The 23,672-nt window shown below is 42.0% G+C and overlaps 1 protein-coding gene across 1 annotated transcript in view; it reads right to left on the reverse strand.

Annotated features, from left to right (window-relative positions):
- Positions 1-166: 166 nt before the first annotated feature.
- LOC115230164 (protein mono-ADP-ribosyltransferase PARP14-like) overlaps positions 167-23,672 on the reverse strand; it is a 48,168-nt gene continuing 24,662 nt past the window's right edge. Inside the window, exons 3-10 of the mRNA XM_029800376.2 lie at positions 17,259-17,395; positions 16,750-16,977; positions 14,540-14,767; positions 9,777-9,828; positions 4,586-4,725; positions 4,077-4,304; positions 3,022-3,250; positions 167-205 (exon numbers count right to left, since the gene is read on the reverse strand). Of these exons, the coding sequence (XP_029656236.1) occupies positions 3,134-3,250; positions 4,077-4,304; positions 4,586-4,725; positions 9,777-9,828; positions 14,540-14,767; positions 16,750-16,977; positions 17,259-17,395 (1,130 nt within the window). The 3' untranslated portion in view covers positions 167-205; positions 3,022-3,133. The remainder of the gene's footprint in view (positions 206-3,021; positions 3,251-4,076; positions 4,305-4,585; positions 4,726-9,776; positions 9,829-14,539; positions 14,768-16,749; positions 16,978-17,258; positions 17,396-23,672) is intronic.

Below are 23,672 nucleotides of genomic sequence, written 5' to 3' on the forward strand. Positions count from 1 at the left end.
CAAGGCCCTTCCCAGCACCAACCACTCCAAGAGTGTAATGGGTGCTTTCTATGTGCCACTGGCACGGGTGCCATTTGTGTGACACCAGCACAGGTGGTAGTTACGTGACACTGGCATAATATTTAATATAAGTAAACAGAAAGAATTTACCTGATGATGCAGTTGAACCATCTGTTGAAATTTCTTGGAAATATTCTTTAAATTTCTGTTAGAAGTAAGCAAATAATTTATCATCACTCAATGAAAAAATAATTTCCTAATTAATTTCTCTTAATTACAATGCAATGTTTTAATTCATTGTTTCTATCACAAATATTGTTTTAAATTAATATTTCCATTTATTGTATCATAGAATAACTTCCTATGAGGAACAGGCTTTTGAATATTCTGTTGTTTGGGGAGGAATTTTTACTTACAGAATAAAAAGAAAAGAAATTTGCTTGTTAAGTGACTGTAGAAAATTATTCATGGAATTGAATTTGGTATCAAGATTCCATGTTATGCCCAAACACCAGCTTAATAATGACAAACCGATTTTACTTAATTCCTCATTATTTTCAAAACTGTTTGAAAATAATAATAATAATAATGAAATTATTGTATACAGTGCTCAGGTGCACCACAACTTGTCAGAAAGTGCATATAAAGTACATGCAGTAATGTAGAAATGTCTGGAAAGCAAACAATGTATGAAGAACATTTCTGTTGAAACAGACTGGCTTTGAGTAAATCCCAGTGAATTACTGGTATGTCGACAGTGCTTTACTTCAATGCTATATATACTGTCCTACAGAGTATATCTGCAGATGTGTACCCAACACTGTAGGTATAGATAAAAGGAGAAAGAAGAAAAGGAACGGGTCCAGCCAAACAATCTTTTTCTGCTCCCAACACATATTGTATACAGAAAGTGTTTATAAACGAGGGACATATTCATACGGCACAGAATGTTTTCACCTCAATAAATGTCATTGATTGGTTGAAATAGCAGAAATTGAAGAAGAAAAACAACAAATATCTTACAAACTATAGAATTTTTTCAATAAGACCAATAGAAAAAGATGTTTTATAAAACATATTCTACCAGTATAGGAAGTTTAAAAGTGTTTAGTTACGTGGAAATTATTTTAAAAAACTGCCGGTCAAACCGAAAAGATCTGAAGTTTTTTTCTAAATGTGTCCACTTCAAGCACTACCAACTGGGAAATTGGATCACCTTGTTTAAGCCTTTTCGGGTATAAGCGTTGGCTTATCTTCAGGTACAGGGGAGACAACCCGTCCTCATTACCGTTTTTATATGTTAAGACTTAACTCGATTTCTAAGCATTTCCTCACACCCGTGACTTAGAAAATTTGGATCTTTTCCTTTTGAACGGCAAATGTCAACACAATTTATAGTTAACTAAACACTTTTAAACTTCGTATACTGGTAGAATGTGTTTATAAAACATCATTTTTTTCTTGGCTTTATTGAGAAAATTCCATACTTCCCTGGGCATGGACACATTGAAACTCCGACGTCTGGCAGCTGACTTGGCAGACACCCATAAAATTATCAACCATCGCACAAACAATAACTCTGAGCACCTCTTCAAACTCCACCCATCTAACACCCGTGGACATATTTACAAAGTAAGAAAACAGCACAGCTCCCATGACTTCAGGAAACATTTTTTCACGCTGAGAGTTGCTGAAGCGTGGAACAAACTGCCGGCATCGGTTGTTAGTTGTCGGAGCACTGCATCCTTTAAGACTTCCATGCTTCCTGAGATTCGCCAACACTACACTTGATTTTCTCCCCTCCATACACACACAAGCATGTTCACTTTCCAGACATTTCTACATTACTGCATGTACTTTATATGCACTTTCTGACAAGTTGTGGTGCACTGAGCACTGTATACAATAATTTCATTCTTATATTTCCACTTTAAAATCGAGCATTTCGGCAATTTTAACCAATCGCTCACTTCCGTTTGGGGTGAAAAGATTCCGTGCTGTATGAATATGTCCCTCGTTTAAGAAACAGATAGGGTTTATTTACATTTGCGAAGAAAAAAAGGTACCCTTCCCCACCCCTAACCCTAACCCTAATCCTAAAATAGATTGCAATGCAATAGATCGATATTAGGGTTATAATTATGGGTGACAATTTTATACGACACCGCTACGGAAAATGGGATTTTTTTCTAGCGGTGTCAAATGAAAATGTCACCCATAATTATGGCCCTAGTATCGATCTATTGCATTTCAATCTATTTTAGGATTAGGAGTGGGGGAAGGGTACCTTTTTTTCTTCGCAAATGTAAATAAACCCAATCTGTTTCTTAAACAAGGGACATATTCATACAGCACGGAATCTTTTCACCCAAAATGGAGGTGAGCGATTGGTTAAAATTGCCGAAATGCTCGAAATTTCAGACGAAATATCTTACAACATATACAATTTTCTCAATATAGCCAAGAAAAAATGATGTTTTATAAACACATTCTACCAGTATACGAAGTTTAAAAGTGTTAGTTAACTAGAAATTGTGTTGACATCTGCCGTTCAAAAGGAAAAGATCCGAAAATTTTAATTTTTTGACTTTGTACAAAGTCTTATGAGCTGTCCACAAGGCTTTGGCTTTGGCGACACGAAACCTTTGATGACTCTAAGTCCAAAATTTTAATATTTGTTGTAATAATTACTACTCTGTTCTTAAGAGTGTGTTTCTTTTCTGATGTATGTTTTATCGACTGTCTATGATGATATTGGCCCAACTCATCTACATGAATGGTGACAGCCATTTCTTGTATATTTTCAATTATAATCTAAGTGAAAAACTTCCAATATTCATAATACAATTTTGGCAGCTTTTTTCAACCCAGTCAACAAAAGGTTTTTCTGATAGTATAGAACAAGGACAGTAAACAATAATGAGGATCATTTTATATTTCTTTCTTTATTGCAGAATATCATTTTGGTAAATTCCAAGAATATCAACATCACAAACAACTAACAAAAAAACATCAACCAACCTTCAGAATTTCTGTGTCTTGAGGATAAACCACAAAGTTTACAACTTTGATCCGGCTTGTATTTTGAATTGAGTAGTTTTTCACGGCTTCATACATAATTCCGGGTAATTCTTCAATGGGGTACCTCAATTTTCCAGCTCCTAATGTAAGGAAATGCAAGGCTTTTTGCTCCCAATTCCTCAGCTTTTTCCAGACAAATGGTTATTATTTGAGTCAAGTTTGCCAGAATCTAAAAAAAAAATAATTGTTTTGAAATTGATAATGAATATTTTATTACAGGAAGGAATCGTTAAGTTGTAATTAAATATTCTTTGATTAACACATTCCATAAAGAATTTTTTGTTCTAAACAGAAATGTTTTAGACATTTGAATAACATAATCAACTTCTCGTGATTATTGGATTAACAGATCATGTGGTCATTGGATTAACACAGATCATGTGACAGAAGGATCAACACAGATCATGTGATAGCAGAAAGTCTGGTCTGAGTGAAGATATGGATGCCATGAATGGAAAGAGAAATGTTCCAAGATTTGGTAGTTGCACAGTGTAATTCAGGTGGAATTTTGTAATTAACAAAAAAAAAAAACCAGTAATATGGAAGAGGGGAGATTAATTATTATTTACAAGAGGGAAATCTGGGTGAGAACATACTGCAAGAAGCAACAAAACACCCACAAGGCAGGGTGCCACAGGCACAAAAGACTCTACACTGCACACAAGAGACTATGGTTGAGTCGAAATGTTCAGGGAATATCTACAATAGAGTCTACATCAATTTCAAACAACCAGAATCCATGCTTTGGAAACTGTACAGAATACCACAACACCAGACTGTCACACTGTAGCCCAAACTGTACATCACTGGACATCAAAGTACATGCTACTGTCTTGAAGCAGACAGAGGTGTTGTATGACTGGAAAAACAGATCTGTGGATTGTGCATAGTTTTATGGACAATTCCATTCATGCCACAGGGATGCTGGATCAATGATTACCTAGGGTTGTACAACAACTCTTTCAATAAAACAATATCATATGATTGATACTTACTGAATCGGGGGAATCTTCATTCCAAAAGCGTAATGCCAGATGAAATACATTCTTACACTTGAGGTTGTATCCTTTAGTGATGGCTATTTCAGATGCAGAAATACCTTGAGGATATTTCTGGTTACATTCGCTTTGTATCTGGGGACCAGCAGCATTGAGAATAAATTTGGAGATAGACCCTTTGTCAAGCTGGAGATGTTCATTGGTGCTGTTAACGATGACATCAACCTAGAAAAGTAATTTATGTTAAACAGCTAAGGAACATTCCGTGGAGAGAAGAGAGATACATTGTTGCAGTTGATATTGTTGTTAAGAAAGGCTCTACAGAATGGCTGTAGTAAGTTTGAGGTTGTTAAAGTTAGCAAAAGATATACTCAAGATATCAGATGTGAAGGAAATAAAATGTTTGAGTTTGATTGAGAAAATGTTTTAATTTACTTTAATGATTCCTCATTTGGAAATGAAATAACAATTAAATATAAATAAGTTACATGAATCTATTTACTCACAGATACATTAGTAATTGAACCAATCGTTAGGTTTATTTTAACTCCACCAACATTTTCTGTGGATATCACATTAGTCGTGGATGTTATTGGGGCTGCTTTCTGTTGTGGACCAGGAAAGGATGGGTTTGGTGATGAGGTATCTGAAAATAAACAAATATCAATGTGCCATCATGATGATGATGATCATCATCGTTTAAAATCTACCTTACATGCTGGCATTGGTTGGATGGCTTAACAGGAGCTGGCCAGGCAGGTGATGGCACCAGACTGCTGTGTCTGGTGCAGTCTTCTGCCTGGCCACACACCTGCTGGTCCAAGTTGAACAAAATGACACACAAAGACACATCTGTCATAGCAAAAGTGAGGTCCTAAATGCATTGTGCTTATTCGTGCCCATGCTGGGCCCGACACCCACATCTGTCCCTGTGAAGCATCCCCTTCACCACATCTCATCTTCCTAACACCATCCCTCCATTACTCTTCTAACTACGGTCCTACTTTACTGCTGTAACCATTTGAGAGCAGAATCTTCACATATTCATCACCACCACCACCACCACCCTTTCGCTAATACCAGTTGCCTCACTTGCGTCATCATCTCCATCAATCATCCCTTTCTGTCCCTTCCCTAATCTTTCCCACCCCCCCCTTAGCTACACCTTACTCTGCCAGGCTTCATGTTTAACACTTCTCCTATCTGCAATCATTCTCAACACCCTCTCACATCCATTATTAATACCCCCACCAATTTTGTGGCCCCACTCACTATAGCCACCCTCATGTATCTCTAACTCCCATCTCTGTCCCAGTTGATCATCATCATCAACCCATCCCCTCCACTGTCACATCTTCTACATCATCTCTGTACTTTCTTATCTATTTATGAAATTATGTTTCTGCTGCTCTTCACTGCTACTTGTCACTCCCTCCTACCCAACCTCATCTAACTCTCACTTACCCCACTCCAAATGATATTACCATTGCTTGAGAGTGCAAAACTGGAAGCAAGCAATCTTCGGTGCAAGAAACAAAGTTTAGTCTTATTTCAGAAAGAACTTTCTGTGAAATGACTTCCTGTTTGCTCCATATGTCTTTATTTCTTGCATTTTATCAATTTTTTCTGGATTTTTTTTCTTCTTTCATTCAGGGGAGAATATTTCCAAAGGATAAAGAGTATATTGAAATCCAAACTCACTGGCATGTATATACCATTACTGTCATAAACACAAGCGAAGTAGCCATCATCATAAACTGTGATGGAATAATTAGATGGGAAATGGAAGACCTTGAGAACAGAGATGGGAAAACAAGGAACCTGCTGACATTCTACACAGTCAAAGATTTATATTTCAAGAGAAAGAATGGAGGGAGAAGACTGTATGGAAATGGAGAAAGAGATTTGTAAGGGAGTATGTTGTTGAGAGTGTTGTGGTGATGTTGATAGCAGTAAGAGCGGAAAAGGTGTGACTGGAAGAAGAGGAAAAAGAAGCGAAGCTTTTGGAACAAGAAATGTTTATTAAAAATCTGAAGGATATTGAGATGAGAAGTCATTTCAGGGAATAAAGAAAGGAATTTTGAAGAAAGAGACAGGGGTTTTTTTCATCCTATCTGTGCAAGATCAACAAACAGAATAAGATACATCAGGAAGACATCTCAACTAAATGTAGAGAGTGTGTGGTGAAAGTGATGGCTGCAGATGTCGTCCCTGAATGTAAAGTGCCTGCTCAGGGGGTTTCTAATAACTGGAGACATGACAAGACTGTTACAACCACACATTGGCAAATCTGTAAGAAATTCTGGATTTGAACATGTGGGAAAATAGTATGGCCATAAAACGGAACACATCCTTGGAGATGGCCATCTGAAGGTACTGTTAGATATGAAACACTATGGAAACCCCCAGGTATTGTTGCACTCAATAAGGAGGAACAAGTGTGTTGTTTAATTGATGATGCTTGACTGTTTGGAACAGGAATGGTAGACAAAGAATGTGAGAGAATAAAGGAATAACATGGCCTAAAATATTTGGAACTGCCATAAAGTTTTTTTTCCCAATTATAATTGGAACCTGAGGGAGGCAAGAAATTAGAATGGTTGGTGAAAGCTGTTGGATATCAAGAGGAATGTCCTGATTCTACCAGAAAGAATGTTTGCTTGGCAGAGCAAACAGAAAGGAGTTATAACGATGATGATGATAACAACGACAACAACAACAATAATAATAAGTGAAGCTCTTGTGAGCCACGAGCAAATTTACTGAGAGGCATGTGGAGCATATTCACCCAAATATCACAATTATACACAGAGACAAACATGGATGGGTCATGATAAACATTGCTGTTCCTGCTGACCAGAATGTTGAACTGGCCGAGGGAAGGAAGGCAGACAAATACCAAGATTTGGTGATCCAGGTATCGGAAATACATCAAACTGAACAATCTGGTGTGTTTATTTTAATGACTTACCAATGTGTAGAGAGAGTTGCTTTGCCCTAGGTGTTGGGAAGACATTGGCAAGAAATGGAAAGAAAATCGAAAGAAGAAAAATAATAATAATGATGGTGATGATATAAATAAGGGATACAAATACCCAGGAATGGTGCAAGATGATAAGATAATGGAAGGGGAAATTAGAAAGAAAGCTACTAAAGGGAAGAAAAGGAGAGTTAGGAAGATGAATTGGAGAGAACATCATTAAAGGCAATTCTATATGGGCAATACCAATACTGAGACATTTTGCTCCTTTCTGATATGCAGGTACCAGAAAGCACAATGCACTCCATCATCAAGGTAATACCAGTCAATTCTGTCTGCCAAGAAAGGAAGGTGGCAGAGGAATACGAGGTGCAGAAGACACTGTTGGTACTGTGATACTGGAGCTGAAGAATTGTGTTGTAAAGAAAGAATACTTTTGGCAGCCAGAGACTCTATTGCTCTCTTTTACTGAACCACTAAGTTAGAGGGACATCTATTTGATGGGGCTCTATCACTTTCCGTCTACTAGATCCACTGGTTAGGTTTTGCCCAGCTCCAGTTTATAGTAGAAGATACTTGCCCAAGGTGCCAGGCAGTGGGTCTGAAGCGGAAATCATGAATCATGGGGTTGAGAGGCAAACGTCTTACTATACAGCTGCACCTGTGTATATATGTGTATGTATATATATATATATATCATCATCATCATCATCATCGTTTAGCATCCGCTTTCCATGCTAGCATGGGTTGGACGATTCAACTGGGGCCTGGGAAGCCAGAAGGCTGCACCAGGCCCAGTCTGATCTAACAGTGTTTCTACGGCTGGATGCCCTTCCTAATGCCAACCACTCCGTGAGTGTAGTGGGTGCTTTTTACGTGCCACCGGCACAGGTGCCAGTCGGGGCTGGCAAACAGCCATGATCGGATGCTGCTTTTTACGTGCCACCGGCATGGAGGCCATTCGGAGCAGCGCTGGCAACAGCCACATTTGGATGGCTCACATACGTGCCACCGCCACTGGTATCATAGCTACAATTTCCATTGATGTTGATCGATTTTGATTTTGATTTTCACTTGCCTCAACAGGTCTTCACAAATAGAGTTTTGTGTCCCAAGAAGGAAAGGTATGCATAAGTGGACTGGCTACATCCCAGGTAGAGGCCACAGGTTTTGGTCTCACTTGTCCTGCCGGATCTTCTCACGCACAGCATACTTCCAAAGGACTCGGTCTCTAGTCATTTCCTCAGTGAGACCTAAAGTTCGAAGGTAGTGCTTCACCACCTCATCCCAGGTTTTCCTGGGTCTACCTCTTCCACAGGTTCCCTCAACCGCTAGGGTGTGGCACTTTTTCACACCACTATCATCAATCCATTCTCGTCACATGACCATACCAGCGCAGTCGTCTCTCTTGCACACCACATCTGATGCTTCTTAGGTCCAACTTTTCTCTCAAGGTACTTACACTCTGTCGACTATGAACACTGACATTACACATCCATCGGAGCATACTGGCTTCATTTCTTGTGAGCTTACGCATATCCTCAGCAGTCACAGCCCATGTTTCACTGCCATGTAGCATGGCTGCTCGTACACATGCGTCATACAGTCTGCCTTTTACTCTGAGCAAGAGGCCTTTTGTCACCGGCAGAGGTAAGAGCTCTCTGAACTTTGCCCAAACTATTCTTATTCTAGCAGCTATACTTACAGCGCACCCTCCCCTGCTACTGACTTGGTCACTTAGGTAATGGAAACTATCAACTACTTCTAGTTTTTCTCCCTGGAATGTGGCTGAAATTGTTCTCTGCACATTCTCAGTGTTTATTGTTCCTGAGCATCTGCCACATACAAAAACTATCTTCCTAGTGAGCCTTCCTTTGACACACACACACACATATATATATATATATATATTTTGTGAAATAGAAAGATGAATAATCTTGTTGCAGATTAATCAAATGTTTAACCGATACCTTGGTAGCAAAAATCACAGCAGAAGACAGCACGGTTGGAGGTACAACCCTATGGTGTTGCAACCGTGCATTGGTGCGGATAATTGAATTTTAATATTATTAGTGAATTGAAGAAATGGAGTTGAACGAAGATTGAACAGAAATCGTTTTATTGCATTCTACATGTGTTTCGAAAGGCACAATTTACCAAATTCTGATTGAATAAGGAGACCATATTGTGTCTTTCTCTTCAGGAAGAAATAGGAAATCCGTTGGAAAAAACAAAAACAGAACAGAGGCAATTTGTTTTGCTCCGCCTCTGTTCTGTTTTTGTTTTTTCCAACGGATTTCCTATTTCTTCCTGAAGAGAAAGACACAATATGGTCTCCTTATTCAATCGGAATTTGGTAAATTGTGCCTTTCGAAACACGTGTAGAATGCAATAAAACGATTTCTGTTCAATCTTCATTCAACTCCATTTCTTCAATTCACTATATATATATATATCATCATCATCATTACTGGGCACTGCACGCATCCTACGCAAAACACTTTCAATACAGTAACCATCAGAGCATCACAGTAAACTACTGCACGTAACTAAGGCACACAGAGCTGCACTCGGTTGTGAAGTAAAAGCACGCCATAAAAACAAAACAACTGAATAATAACAACAACAACAACAACAATAATAATAATCAGGGATGTTCAGTTGAGAAGACACAACAAAGCACCATAATATTCAATATTAACAAACAAATTGTTTACCTTTTGAATGAAATCCTTCATTTTTCTGTCTATTTAGATATTCAGTAAATATCTGTGAAAACAAATAACAATGAGAATCATTTTTATGTTTTATTTTCCCATTTTTGCAAAAAGAATAGATTTAATTTAACAAAAGACAAACAAAATATTTGAAATATTTAATGAGTTATTTCTATTCTGTAATAAGGAAATGAGGAAAATTACTTTATCACTCAGATCAAAGATATTCCATCCATGGCCTTCCTGTCTTCTGGGAGATGTGAGACCTATGTCTATATGGTAACAGAGTGAATGCAGCAGAAAAACCTCCCACACTTTACATGGCCACCAATGTGGTGTCATTGCAGTTAAACATGTGGTAACGGTGTCTTCATGTAGCTGAAGTTCCACTGTTTTTCCTGTCCAGTTACCATCATGGTTAGATCTGTTGGATCTTGTGTTTGCAGTCAAAATGTCTATCAAGAATGTTGAATTTGGGGTTTTTCTTGTTACATCCTGTTTGTCCAAAACTATTTCAGGAACAAACAGGAGTACAAGGTAATTATTTTGACATTGTAAGGAAGAATGAGAGGAAACCTGACAATTCAGACCGTGGTCCTTCATGACAAAGAAAAGAGAAAAGATTCAAAGAGGAAAAGGTTCACAAACAGTTCGACAGTGGACAGAAATTTCCTTCATCTTTTTGTTACAGTGGAAAGACATAAAGATTATATTTTGGTATTAATACTGCTTCTATCATTATTATTTCTAATAGACTTTCTGGCTTAAAATCCTTAAATCCTTAAAAATGTTTTAGCCCGAAGACCGTGGCCATGCTGGGGCATCTTTAATAAGCCTTCTGGCTATCAGTTATTTCTAATAAACCTTCTAACTATTAATTACCTCTAATAAGTCTTCTGGCTATTTGCAACATGAATATTCTGAAATGACGTGAAAGTGTATATATATCGTTGACAGTGAGATTCAGCTATGGTGTCGCTGTTGGATGTCTGTCACTGATGGACCCAGGCAGAGTGAAAATACATGATCTGGCAGTTCTGGTGCCAGTAGACAGATGATTGTCATCTGCCAACAATATAAATGTGAGTGCTTTTATGCACCATGTGTTCATAGGAAAGCTCCTCTCAAGGTAAATAACACAGTAAATAACAGCATCCACATTTTGTTGGATATAAAGATTGCCATTTGGTGTTAATAATGCATCTGTTGCTATTGTTTTTAATTGCCCTGATTTAGGTTCAGTCTCAATGTATGGCACCTTGGACAAGTCTCTTCGACTACAGCCTTAGGCCAAACAAAGCCCAGTGAATGGGTCTGGTAAGCAGAAACTGAAAGAAGCCTGTCGTACATATGTGTGCAAGTGTTTTTCTCTGCTTTGACATTGTGTGATAGTTGTAGGCGAGTGCCCCTGTTATGCAAGCAGTGTCCTTTGTTTCTAATATTTTGTAAAATGGGGAAATAGTTACCTCCCTTGGAACGAGGTGAGGGTTGGTGACAGCAAAGGCATCAAGCCATAGAAAATCCACCTCAACAAATTCCATCCAACCCATGCAAGCACAGAAAAGTAGATGCTATGATGATGATGATGGTGATGATACTACAGTATGTTTTTGCTACATTTATTGTATTTTTTCTAAATCTGTCTCTGAAATAATGATAATGATAATATTAATAAATAATAATAATAATAATAATAATAATGTGGATCATCAAGTGCTTAGATTTGTTTGGAATTGCAAGAATCTAACATGTTTTCTGAAGAGAGTCGGAAAACTGATTCGACATCCTATGGAAAAAAAAAACCCGGGCCCTCTGGGCACCAGAAGAGGGTTTTCCAAGGCAATAGCTGATCTCTGTTGTATTTTGTTCTTTGTATGATCCCTCTGACCTTGGCACTCAGGAAAATGAACCTGGGCTTTCAACTAAAGGGAAAATCTCAAACAGTCAACCACTTCTTCTTCATGGATGATTTGAAGCTGTGTGGCAAGGATGAGGCACATTGGAGTTCTTTGCTGAACATGGTCCACTGCTTTATCATCATCGTTGTTGTTTAACATCCGCTTTCCATGCTGCCATGGGTTGGACGGTTTGACTCAGGGCTGGCAAGCCAAAAGGCTGTACCAAGTTCCAATCTGATCTGGCAAAGTTTCTACAGCTGGATGCCCTTCCTAATGCCAACCACTCTGAGAGTGTAATAGGTGCTATTTAAGTGCCACTGGCACGTGGACAAGTCAGGTGGCACTGGCAACAACCACTCTCGAATGGTGCTTTTTACACGCTACCATCACTGGAGCCAGTCAGGCAGTACTGGAATCGACCACTCTTGAATGGTGCTTTTTACATTCCACTGGCACATGAGCCAGTGAGGCAGCACTGGCAACAACCACGCTCGGATGGTGCTTTTAATGTGCCACTTGTACGGGACCAGTCAGCCGGCAGTGACATCGACTACACTCGAATGATGCTTTTTATGTGCTACCAGCACAGGAGCCAGTGAGGTGGCACTGGCCATAATCACGCTCAAATGGTGCTTTTAATGTGCCACCATCATGGGTGCAAATCAGGCAGCACTGTCATTGGCCACGTCAACGATTTCGCTTACTTCAACAGGTCTTCTCAAACACAGTTTATTGCCCAATGATTGAAGGGTACTCTTAAATGGGCTGGTTATGCTGCACTGGCATAGGCCACGGTTACAGTCTCACTTGGCACACCTGGTCTTCTCAAGCACAGTGTATCTCCAAAGGTCTCGGTCACTTGTCATCACCTCCGTCAGGCCCAACGTTTGATGGTTGTGCTTCACCACCTCATCTCAGGTCTTCCTGGGTCTACTACTTCCACAGGTTCCCTCCACTGTTAGAGTGTGACACTTTTTCACACAACTGACCTCATCAGTGTCTCATGACCATACCAGTCGTCTCTCTTGCACACCACATCTGATGCTTCTTAAGTCCAACTCTTCTCTTAGGCCACTTACACTGTTGTGTATGCACACTGACATTACACATCCAGTGGAGCATACAACCTTCATTTATTGCAAGCTTACACATGTCCTCAGCAGTCACATCCCATGTTCCACTGCCATGTAGCATCGCTGTTCATACACATGCGTCATACAGTCTACCTTTCACTCTGAGAGAGACCCTTTGTTACCAGCAGAGGTAGGAGCTTTCTGAACTTTGCCCAGGATATGCTTATTCTAACAGTTATGCTCTCGGAGCATTCACCCCCTACTACTGGGTTGGTCACCTAGGTAACAGAAGCTATCAACTACTTCTAGTTTTTCACCCTGGAATGTGATGTAAATTGTTTTCTGCACATCTTCAGTGTTTATTGCTCCTGAGCATCTGCCACACACAAAAACTATCTTCCCAGTTAGCCCCACCCCTTTGATATTGCTGCTTCTCTCATGTGTCTATATCTTATACCGGGTACATCTTATGGAGTTTCTATCTACACATTTCCTACAAATTGAGCAGGGCCATCTATCTGAAGGGATTTGTGGGATGTCTGCCTTCTTACTAAGGCTTTGGTTTTTGCTAGATCGACTCTAAGGCCCTTCAATTTTTAGACCTTGCTTCCGCACCTGAAATGTCTTCTCTAGTTCTGGTAGTGACTCAGCTATTAGAGCAAGGTCATCAGCATAGAGAAGCTCCCAAGGGCAGACTGTCTTGAATTCCTCTTTTATTGTCTGGACGACTATGAAAGGGGCCTGAAGACCAATCCTTAGTGAACCTCTACTTCTACCTGGAATTCTTCACTAGACTCATTGCCGACCCTTATCTTACTGACAGCATCCCTGTACATGGCTTGCACAGCTCTCACTAACCATTCATCTATCCCTAGTTTCCTCATTGACCACCAGATAAAGGATTGGGGCACCCTGTCAAAGGCTTTCTCCATATCAACAAAAGCCAGATACAGAAGTTTATGTTTGGCTAGGTATTTCTCTTGCAGCTGTCTTACCAGAAATATAGCATCAGTGGTGCTTTTCCACGGCACAAACCCAAACTGTATCTTGTCTAAACTGACTCTCTCCCTAATTAGTTGGGCTACAACCCTCTCTGTGACTTTCATTACTTGATCCAACAACTTGATACCTCTGTAATTATAGTATCTAATGCATCACCTTTACCTTTGTAGCAGTTGACTATGGTGCTGCTACACCAGTCACTGGGTATGACTCCTTCATGTATCACCTCATTGACTATACAAGTGACTAGACTATAGCCTACACCGCCAGATATTTTAAGCACCTCTGCAGTGATTCCTGATGGACTGGGGCTTTCCCTGTCTTCATACTCTTAATTGCTTTATCTACCAAGGTACTGTAAATTTAGATAGCTGGTCCCTATGTTGGGTCGACATTTGGCAGACTCTCTTTCTCCCATTCATTCTCTTCATTTGGCAACCTTTCATAGTGATGTCACCAAGTCTCTCTCTTTGCAGCATCATTAAATGCAAGTGAGCCATCCTCCATGCAGACACATTTCTCTCCTATGACATCACGATTCTCTCTCACACACTGTCTTGCAACATGAAGCACCTCAAGTCTTTGGTCCTCACTACGCAAAACATTGGCAAATTTTTTCCTTTAGTGCTGTTAAAATGTCCAACCCATGCCAGCATGGAAACCAGATGTTAAATGATGATGATGATAATTCCATGTTTTATTTTGTTTTCTATTTCCTTTGTGTATTTCAAAATACATTTTTTGTAAATTCTAAAAATTTCAACATAAAACAACAAATACAGCAACCAACCTTTATTATTTTTGTCTCTGTAGGAAAAACAACAAAGTAAACGTCTTTGATCTGGCTTGAATTTTGATTTGAGTAGTTTTTCACTGCTTCATACATAATTCCAGGTAGTTCTTCAATGGGGTACCTCATTTTTCCAGTCCCTAATATAGGAAATGCCAGGCTTTTTGCTCCCATTCTCTCAGCAGTTTTTAGACAATTGGTTATTATTTGAGTCAAGTTTGCTAAAATCTATAAAAATAATTGTTTAGTAATTGATAATGAACATTTTATTAAATTATTTTCTTACTACAGGAAGGAATCATTAAGTTGTATTAAATATAATCCCCCTTCAGTTAGATGGCCCTGCTCGATCTGTAGAAAAGGCGTAGGGAGAAACTCCATAAGATGTACCCAGTCTAAGCTATGGACACATAAGAGGGGCAGAGGTATCAGAGGAAAGTTATCTGGGAAAATATTTTTTGTGTGTGGAAGGTGTAATAAACAGTAGAAATGTACAGAAAAGAGACTCCATCAAGTGACAGTGGGGAAAGTTAGAAGTAGTTGATAGCTCCTATTATCTAGGTGACCAAGTTAGTAGCGGAGGTGGATGCTCTGAAAGAATAGCTACTAGAATAAGACGAGGCCAGGCAAAGTGCAGAGAGCTTCTACTTCTGCTGGTAACAAAAGACCATGAAGTTAGTGTGCTACACTGGATGTGCAATGCCATTGTGCGTGTACAACAGAGAGTAAGTGTCATGAGAGTCGAGAGAAAAAAATGGCCATAAGAGGCATCAGATGTGGTGGTGGTGCAAGAGACACAACTGCATTGGTATGTGATGTGCACGGACAGGGACGGCTGTGTGAAGAAGTGATGATATCTAACTTTGGAGGGAACCTGTGGAAGACCCAGGAAAACATGGGATGAGGTGGTGAAGCATGACCTTTGAATGTTTGGGCCTCACAGAGGCAATCACAACTGACCAAGACTTTTGGCAATATACTGTGTGTGAGGGGACTAATCAGGTCTAGTGGAATCGTAGCTGAAGCCATGCCAGTGTCATGTAAAGGCTAGCTGTGAATGGTCATCGTGGTCACTGCCATATACATAACACCCATGCATCATACTTGTGCTCATTGATGGTGCCATGTAAATTGGGACGTGGGAATCATGACCAATGGTGATGCCGTGCAAATGGCACCTATGCATTGTGGTCATAGTCACTGTCGGTGCCATGTAAATTGCACCCATCCACGAATCATAGTTGTGGCTGTGGTCGGTCTCATGTGAATGGCGCCCATACTGGTGGTATGTAAAGGTACCCATTACACTCCTGGAATGGTTAGCGTTAGCAAGAACATCCAGCTGTAGAAACCATGCCAAATCAGACTGGAACCTGGTGCAGCTCCTCAGCTTATCATCCCCCAGTTAAAATGTCCAACCCATGCCAGCATGGAAAGCAGACGTTAAAATATGATGATGATTTTGTTGTTCTAAACAGAAATGTTTTACAGATTTGAATAATAATAAACAACTTCTAGTGACTATTGGATTAACAGATCATGTGGTCATTGGATTAACACAGATCATGTGGTCATTGGATTAACACAGATCATGTGACAGAAGGATCAACACAGATCATGTGATAGCAGGAAGTCTGGTCTGAGTGAAGATATGGATGCCATGAATGGAAAGAGAAATGTTCCAAGATTTGGTAGTTGCACAGTGTAATTCAGGTGGAATTTTGTAATTAACAAAAAAAAAAAAAACAGTAATATGGAAGAGGGGAGATTAATTATTATTTACAAGAGGGAAATCTGGGTGAGAACATACTGCAAGAAGCAACAAAACCACCCACAAGGCAGGGTGCCACAGGCACAAAAGACTCTACACTGCACACAAGAGACTATGGTTGAGTCGAAATGTTCAGGGAATATCTACAATAGAGTCTACATCAATTTCAAACAACCAGAATCCATGCTTTGGAAACTGTACAGAATACCACAACACCAGACTGTCACACTGTAGCCCAAACTGCACATCACTGGACATCAAAGTACATGCTACTGTCTTGAAGCAGACGGAGGTGTTGTATGACTGGAAAAACATATCTGTGGATTGTGCATAGTTTTATGGACAATTCCATTCATGCCACAGGGATGCTGGATCAATGATTACCTAGGGTTGTACAACAACTCTTTCAATAAAACAATATCATATGATTGATACTTACTGAATCGGGGGAATCGTCATTCCAAAAGCGTAATGCCAGATGAAATACATTCTTACACTTGAGGTTGTATCCTTTAGTGATGGCTATTTCAGATGCAGAAATACCTCGAGGATATTTCTGGTTACATTCGCTTTGTATCTCTGAACCAGCAGCATTGAGAATAAATTTGGAGACAGCACCTCTCTGAAGCTGGAGCTGTTTATTGCTGCTGTTAACGATGACATCAACCTAGAAAAGTAATTAATGGTAAACAACTAAGGAACATTCCGTAGAGAGAAGAGAGATACATTGTTGCAGTTGATATTGTTGTTAAGAAAGGCTCTACAGAATGGCTGTAGTAAGTTTGAGGTTGTTAAAGTTAGCAAAAGATATACTCAAGATATCAGATGTGAAGGAAATAAAATGTTTGAGTTTGATTGAGAAAATGTTTTAATTAACTTTAATGATTCCTCATTTGGAAATGAAATAACAATTAAATATAAATAAGTTACATGAATCTATTTACTCACAGATGCATTAGAAATTGAATCAATCAATAGTTGTATTTTGATGCCAGCATTTTCTCTGGATGTCACAGTAGTTCTGTATAACATGGAGGATAATTTCTGTAGTGAACCAGGAAAGGATGGGTTTGGTGATGGGGTATCTGAAAATAAACAAATAGCAATATATATGTAAAACAACTCTCCTTTACAACTGTACACCTGTTTCTGTTCTATTTCTTGTTATCTCTCTCTCTCCCTCTTCCCCTATCTCTCAGGCCAGGTAACCTTGTACCTCCTCCTCAGCAAGGCACATGTTTCTATCTCTCCATCTCACTCTAACATTTTATCATCTGACACAAGAACCTCTCCTGCAATGCCCCCTCTCCTCTCAAAGGATTCTTGTCTTGCAAGGTACTTGGTGACCCTGCCAGTGCTGGTGCCACTTAAAAAGCATCCACTCCACACTGTAAAGTGGTTGGTGTTTGGAAGGGCATCCAACAGTAGAAACCTTGCCAAAACTGACCTTGCCTGTGCTGGTGTCACATAAAAAGCAGTCAATCCACTCTGTGGGGTGGTTGGTGTTGGGAAGAGCATCCAGCCATAAAAACCATGTCAAAACAGACACAGATGTTTGGTGCGGTCTTCTTTCTGGCTAGCCCTGGTCAGACCATCCAACCCATGCCAGCAGGGAAAAAAGCTGTTAAATGACAAAGAAGATGATGGCGATGATATATATATTATCATCATCATCATCATTTAGCATCTGTTGTCCAAGCTGGCATGGGTTGGACAGTTTGACCAGGTCTGGAAGGCTGCACCAGACCCCAATCTGATCTGGCATGGTGTCTACAGCTGGATGCCCTTCCTAATGCCAACCAATCCAAGAGTGTAGTGGGTGCTTTTACGTGCCACCAGCATGGGTGCCATTTGCACGACACTGGTATCTGCCCCGACTGCCATTTTACTTGGCTTCATGGCTCTTCTTCTTAAGCACGACATAATGCCAAAGCACTCTGTCATTACTTCTGTGAGGCCCAACATTTGAAAGGTTGGCACGTGTGCCAGTTATGTGACACCAGCATCAACCACGACCATGATTTCACTTGGCTTCACAGGTCCTCTCAAGCACAGGACATTGCCAAAGGTCTTGATCACTAGTCAATACCTCTGTGAGGCCCAAAGTTTGAAGATCATGCTTCACAACGTCGTCCCGTGTCTACCTCTACCACAGGTTCCCTCCACAGTTAGAAACCAGCACTTATTTACACAGCTGTCCTTGTCCAAACGCATCACATGACCATACCAGTGCAGGCTTCTCTCTTGCACCACCACATCTGATGCCTCTTACACCCAGCTTTTCTCTAAAGATGTTTACACTCTGTTGAACATGCACATGGACATTGCACAGCCAATGAAGCATACAAGCTTCATTTCTTTCAACCCTATGCATATCCTCAGCTGTAACAGTCCATGTTTCACTGCCATGTAGCATAGCCATTCACACACAATCTGCCTTTCACACACACACATGTATACACAAAACTTAAAGAATGGTATAGATAAGATCCGGGCTACAAGCGGAATATCAGAAGTGGTAAATCTCCAAGCGAGGTGTATACTGCAGCCTACTCATCAGGCTGAGGGTATCTTGATTAAATAAATGTTTACATTGTAATAAGGAGGTACACGTTAACACATGGAAGACTCAGTCAGAATGAATAGAGAGCACAGAAGGAGAGGAGAACATAAATGGGGAGAGAAAGAAGAAGAAAAGAAAAAAAACATGTGAAGTGAGAGGAGTGAGGAATATAAATAAGGTCATTTGTCCAGTAGTATTCAATAAAGCTGCTAAGGTGGTATTTCATCTGTCTGTACGTTCTGAGTTCAAATTCCGCCGAGGTCGACTTTGCCTTTCATCCTTTCGGGGTCGATTAAATAAGTACCAGTTACGCACAGGGGTCGATATAATCGACTTAATCCATTTGTCTGTCCTTGTTTGTCCTCTCTGTGTTTAGCCCCTTGTGGGTAGTAAAGAAATAGGTATTTCGTCTGTTTTTACATTCTGAGTTCAAACTCCAGTGAGGTCGACTTTGCATTTCATCCTTCCGGGGTCAATAAATTAAGTACCAGTTGTGTACTGGGGTCGATCTAATTGATTGGCCCCCTTCCACAAAAAATTTGGGCCTTGTGCCTAGAGTAGAAAGGATTATTCAATAGGGCTGCTTTGGTCGAATTGCAGAAGGGGAGAGGTATTAGAAAGGTAATGTGTGGGGAAGAGGGTGGGGAAATGTTTTTAGTGAAGAGGGAGACAAAAGTATGAAGAAAGCAAGAGAGAATGGAGAAGAATCATGGCGGCTACCACATGTGTCCAATTCGTGAATGTATATTGTGTGCTGGGAGCATGTTTACAGTATGAAGTAGGGGAGGTGTCTGTTGGCGGCTGTACCTGTAAGGTTATGAGCAGGAGTGGGGCGGCAGGTGAGATAATAGGAAAAAATGTTTAAATGGTATGGGAAAAATACAGAGAGAAGCAAGTAAATGGTAACATGGAATTAAAGGGAAGACATATTGCCGGTTTAATAATATGGCAGTAGTAAGGGGGGCATAAGAGGGAAAATTTATGAAGGCTGGGGGGGATGCGGAGTGTGGTTGTTGTGTTTAGAAAATGGATTTGGTGATCAAGTTTTCTCAAATAAGAGACGGAGATTGGTTTGTTGGGGTAGGATGTGTGAAAAGTTTTCTTGTTAGGTGTGGGTGGAGCACACAGATCTGGGGCTAGGGGATAGCAGTGAGACAGGGCCAGGAGGACAGGACTGGGGAGTGGGAGGTAAGACTAGTGCATGAAGGAGGAGATGTGAGGAAGAGATGTAGTTTGGTTTGTTGTGGTAGGGCGTGCGAGAAGTTTTCATTTTAAGTGTGGGTGGAGCACACAGATCTGGGGCTAGGGGATAGCAGTGAGACAGGGCCAGGAGGACAGGACTGGGGAGTGGGAGGTAAGCCTAGTGTATGAAGGAGGAGATGTGAGGAAGAGATGTAGTTTGGTTTGTTGGGGTAGGGCGTGCGAGAAGTTTTCTTGTTAGGTGTGGGTGGAGCACACAGATCAGGGGCTAGGGGATAGCAGTGAGACAGGGCCAGGAGGACAGGACTGGGGAGTGGGAGGTAAGCCTAGTGCATGAAGGAGGAGATGTGAGGAAGAGATGTAGTTTGGTTTGTTGTGGTAGGGCGTGCGAGAAGTTTTCATTTTAAGTGTGGGTGGAGCACACAGATCTGGGGCTAGGGGATAGCAGTGAGACAGGGCCAGGAGGACAGGACTAGGGAGTGGGAGGTAAGCCTAGTGCATGAAGGAGGAGATGTGAGGAAGAGATGTAGTTTGGTTTGTTGGGGTAGGGCGTTCGAGAAGTTTTCTTGTTAGGTGTGGGTGGAGCACACAGATCTGGGGCTAGGGGATAGCAGTGAGACAGGGCCAGGAGGACAGGACTGGGGAGTGGGAGGTAAGCCTAGTGCATGAAGAGGAGATGTGAGGAAGAGATGTAGTTTGGTTTGTTGTGGTAGGGCATGCGACAAGTTTTCTTGTTAGGTGTGTGGGTGGAGCACACAGATCTGGGGCTAGGGGATAGCAGTGAGACAGGGCCAGGAGGACAGGACTTGGGAGTGGGAGGTAAGCCTAGATTATGAAGGAGGAGATGTGAGGAAGAGATGTAGTTTGGTTTGTTGTGGTAGGGCATGCAAGAAGTTTCCGTGTTAAGTGTGGGTGGAGCACACAGATCTGGGGCTAGGGGATAGCAGTGAGACAGGGCCAGGAGGACAGGACTGGGGAGTGGGAGGTAAGCCTAGATTATGAAGGAGGAGATGTGAGGAAGAGATGTAGTTTGGTTTGTTGTGGTAGGGCATGCGAGAAGTTTCCGTGTTAAGTGTGGGTGGAGAACACAGATCTGGGGCTAGGGGATAGCAGTGAGACGGGCCAGGAGGACAGGACTGGGGAGTGGGAGGTAAGCCTAGAGTATGAAGGAGGAGATGTGAGGAAGAGATGTAGTTTGGTTTGTTGTGGTAGGGCATGCGAGAAGTTTTCGTGTTAAGTGTGGGTGGAGCACACAGATCTGGGGCTAGGGGATAGCAGTGAGACCGGGCCAGGAGGACAGGACTGGGAAGTGGGAGGTAAGCCTAGAGTATGAAGGAGGAGATGTGAGGAAGAGATGTAGTTTGGTTTGTTGTGGTAGGGCATGCGAGAAGTTTCCGTGTTAAGTGTGGGTGGAGACACACAGATCTGGGGCTAGGGGGTAGCAGTGAGACAGGGCCAGGAGGACAGGACTGGGGAGTGGGAGGTAAGCCTAGAGCATGAAGGAGGAGATGTGAGGAAGAGATGTAGTTTGGTTTGTTGTGGTAGGGCATTCGAGAAGTTTTCATGTTAAGTGTGGATGGAGCACACAAATCGGGGGCTAGGGGATAGCAGTGAGACAGGCCAGGAGTACAGGACTGGGGAGTGGGATGTAAGCCTAGAGCATGAAGGAGGAGATGTGAGGAAGAGATGTAGTTTGGTTTGTTGTGGTAGGGCATGCGAGAAGTTTCCGTGTTAGTGTGGGTGGAGCACACAGATCTGGGGCTAGGGGATAGCAGTGAGACAGGGCCAGGAGGACAGGACTGGGGAGTGGGAGGTAAGCCTAGAGCATGAAGGAGGAGAGGTGAGGAAGAGATGTAGTTTGGTTTGTGGTGGTAGGGCATGCGAGAAGTTTTCGTGTTAAGTGTGGGTGGAGCACACAGATCTGGGGCTAGGGGATAGCAGTGAGTCAGGGCCAGGAGGACAGGACTGGGGAGTGGGAGGTAAGCCTAGAGCATGAAGGAGGAGATGTGAAGAAGAGATGTAGTTTGGTTTGTTGTGGTAGGGCATGCGAGAAGTTTCCGTGTTAAATGTGGGTGGAGCACACAGATCTGGGGCTAGGGGATAGCAGTGAGACAGGGCCAGGAGGACAGGACTGGGGAGTGGGAGGGAAGCCTAGAGCATGAGGAGGAGAGGTGAGGAAGAGATGTAGTTTGGTTGTGGTGGTAGGGCATGCGAGAAGTTTCCGTGTTAAATGTGGGTGGAGCACACAGATCTGGGGCTAGGGGATAGCAGTGAGTCAGGGCCAGGAGGACAGGACTGGGGAGTGGGAGGTAAGCCTAGAGCATGAAGGAGGAGATGTGAAGAAGAGATGTAGTTTGTTTGTTGTGGTAGGGCATGCGAGAAGTTTCCATGTTAAATGTGGGTGGAGCACACAGATCTGGGGCTAGGGGATAGCAGTGAGACAGGGCCAGGAGGACAGGACTGGGGAGTGGGAGGTAAGCCTAGAGCATGAAGGAGGAGATGTGAAGAAGAGATGTAGTTTGTTTGTTGTGGTAGGGCATGCGAGAAGTTTCCGTGTTAAGTGTGGGTGGAGCACACAGATCTGGGGCTAGGGGATAGCAGTGAGACAGGGCCAGGAGGACAGGACTGGGGAGTGGGAGGTAAGCCTAGTGCATGAAGGAGGAGATGTGAGGAAGAGATATAGTTTGGTTTGTTGTGGTAGGGTAGGGCGTTTGAGAAGTTTCCGTGTTAAGTGTGGGTGGAGCACACAAATGAGGGGCTAGGGGATAGCAGTGAGACAGGTCCAGGAGGACAGGACTGGGGAGTGGGATGTAAGCCTAGAGCATGAAGGAGGAGATGTGAGGAAGAGATGTAGTTTGGTTTGGGTGGTAGGGCATGCGAGAAGTTTCGTGTTAAGTGTGGGTGGAGCACACAGACCTGGGGCTAGGGGATAGCAGTGAGTCAGGGCCAGGAGGACAGGACTGGGGAGTGGGATGTAAGCCTAGAGCATGAAGGAGGAGATGTGAGGAAAGATGTAGTTTGGTTTTTGGTGGTAGGGCGTGCGAGAAGTTCTCTTGTTAGGTGTGGGTGGAGCACAAGATCTGGGGCTAGGGGATAGCAGTGAGACAGGCCAGGAGGACAGGACTGGGGAGTGGGAGGTAAGCCTAGTGCATGAAGGAGGAGATGTGAGGAAGAGATATAGTTTGGTTTGTTGTGGTAGGGCGTTCGAGAAGTTTTCCGTGTTAGGTGTGGGTGGAGCACACAGATCGGGGCTAGGGGATAGCAGTGAGACAGGGCCAGGAGGACAGGACTTGGGAGTGGGAGGTAAGCCTAGATTATGAAGGAGGAGATGGAGGAAGAGATGTAGTTTGGTTTGTTGTGGTAGGGCGTGCAGAAGTTTCCGTGTTAAGTGTGGGTTGGAGAACACAGATCTGGGGCTAGGGGATAGCAGTGAGACAGGGCCAGAGGACAGGACTGGGGTTGAGAGTAAGCCTAGTGCAGAAGGAGGAGATGTGAGGAAGAGATATAGTTTTGTGTGGTTGTGGTAGGGCGTTCGAGAAGTTTCCGTGTTAGGTGTGGGTGGAGCACACAAATCAGGGGCTAGGGGATAGCAGTGAGAC

The sequence above is a fragment of the Octopus sinensis genome, unplaced genomic scaffold, assembly GCF_006345805.1.
Source record: "Octopus sinensis unplaced genomic scaffold, ASM634580v1 Contig14661, whole genome shotgun sequence".
In the NCBI taxonomy this organism is placed as follows: Eukaryota; Metazoa; Mollusca; class Cephalopoda; order Octopoda; family Octopodidae; genus Octopus; species Octopus sinensis.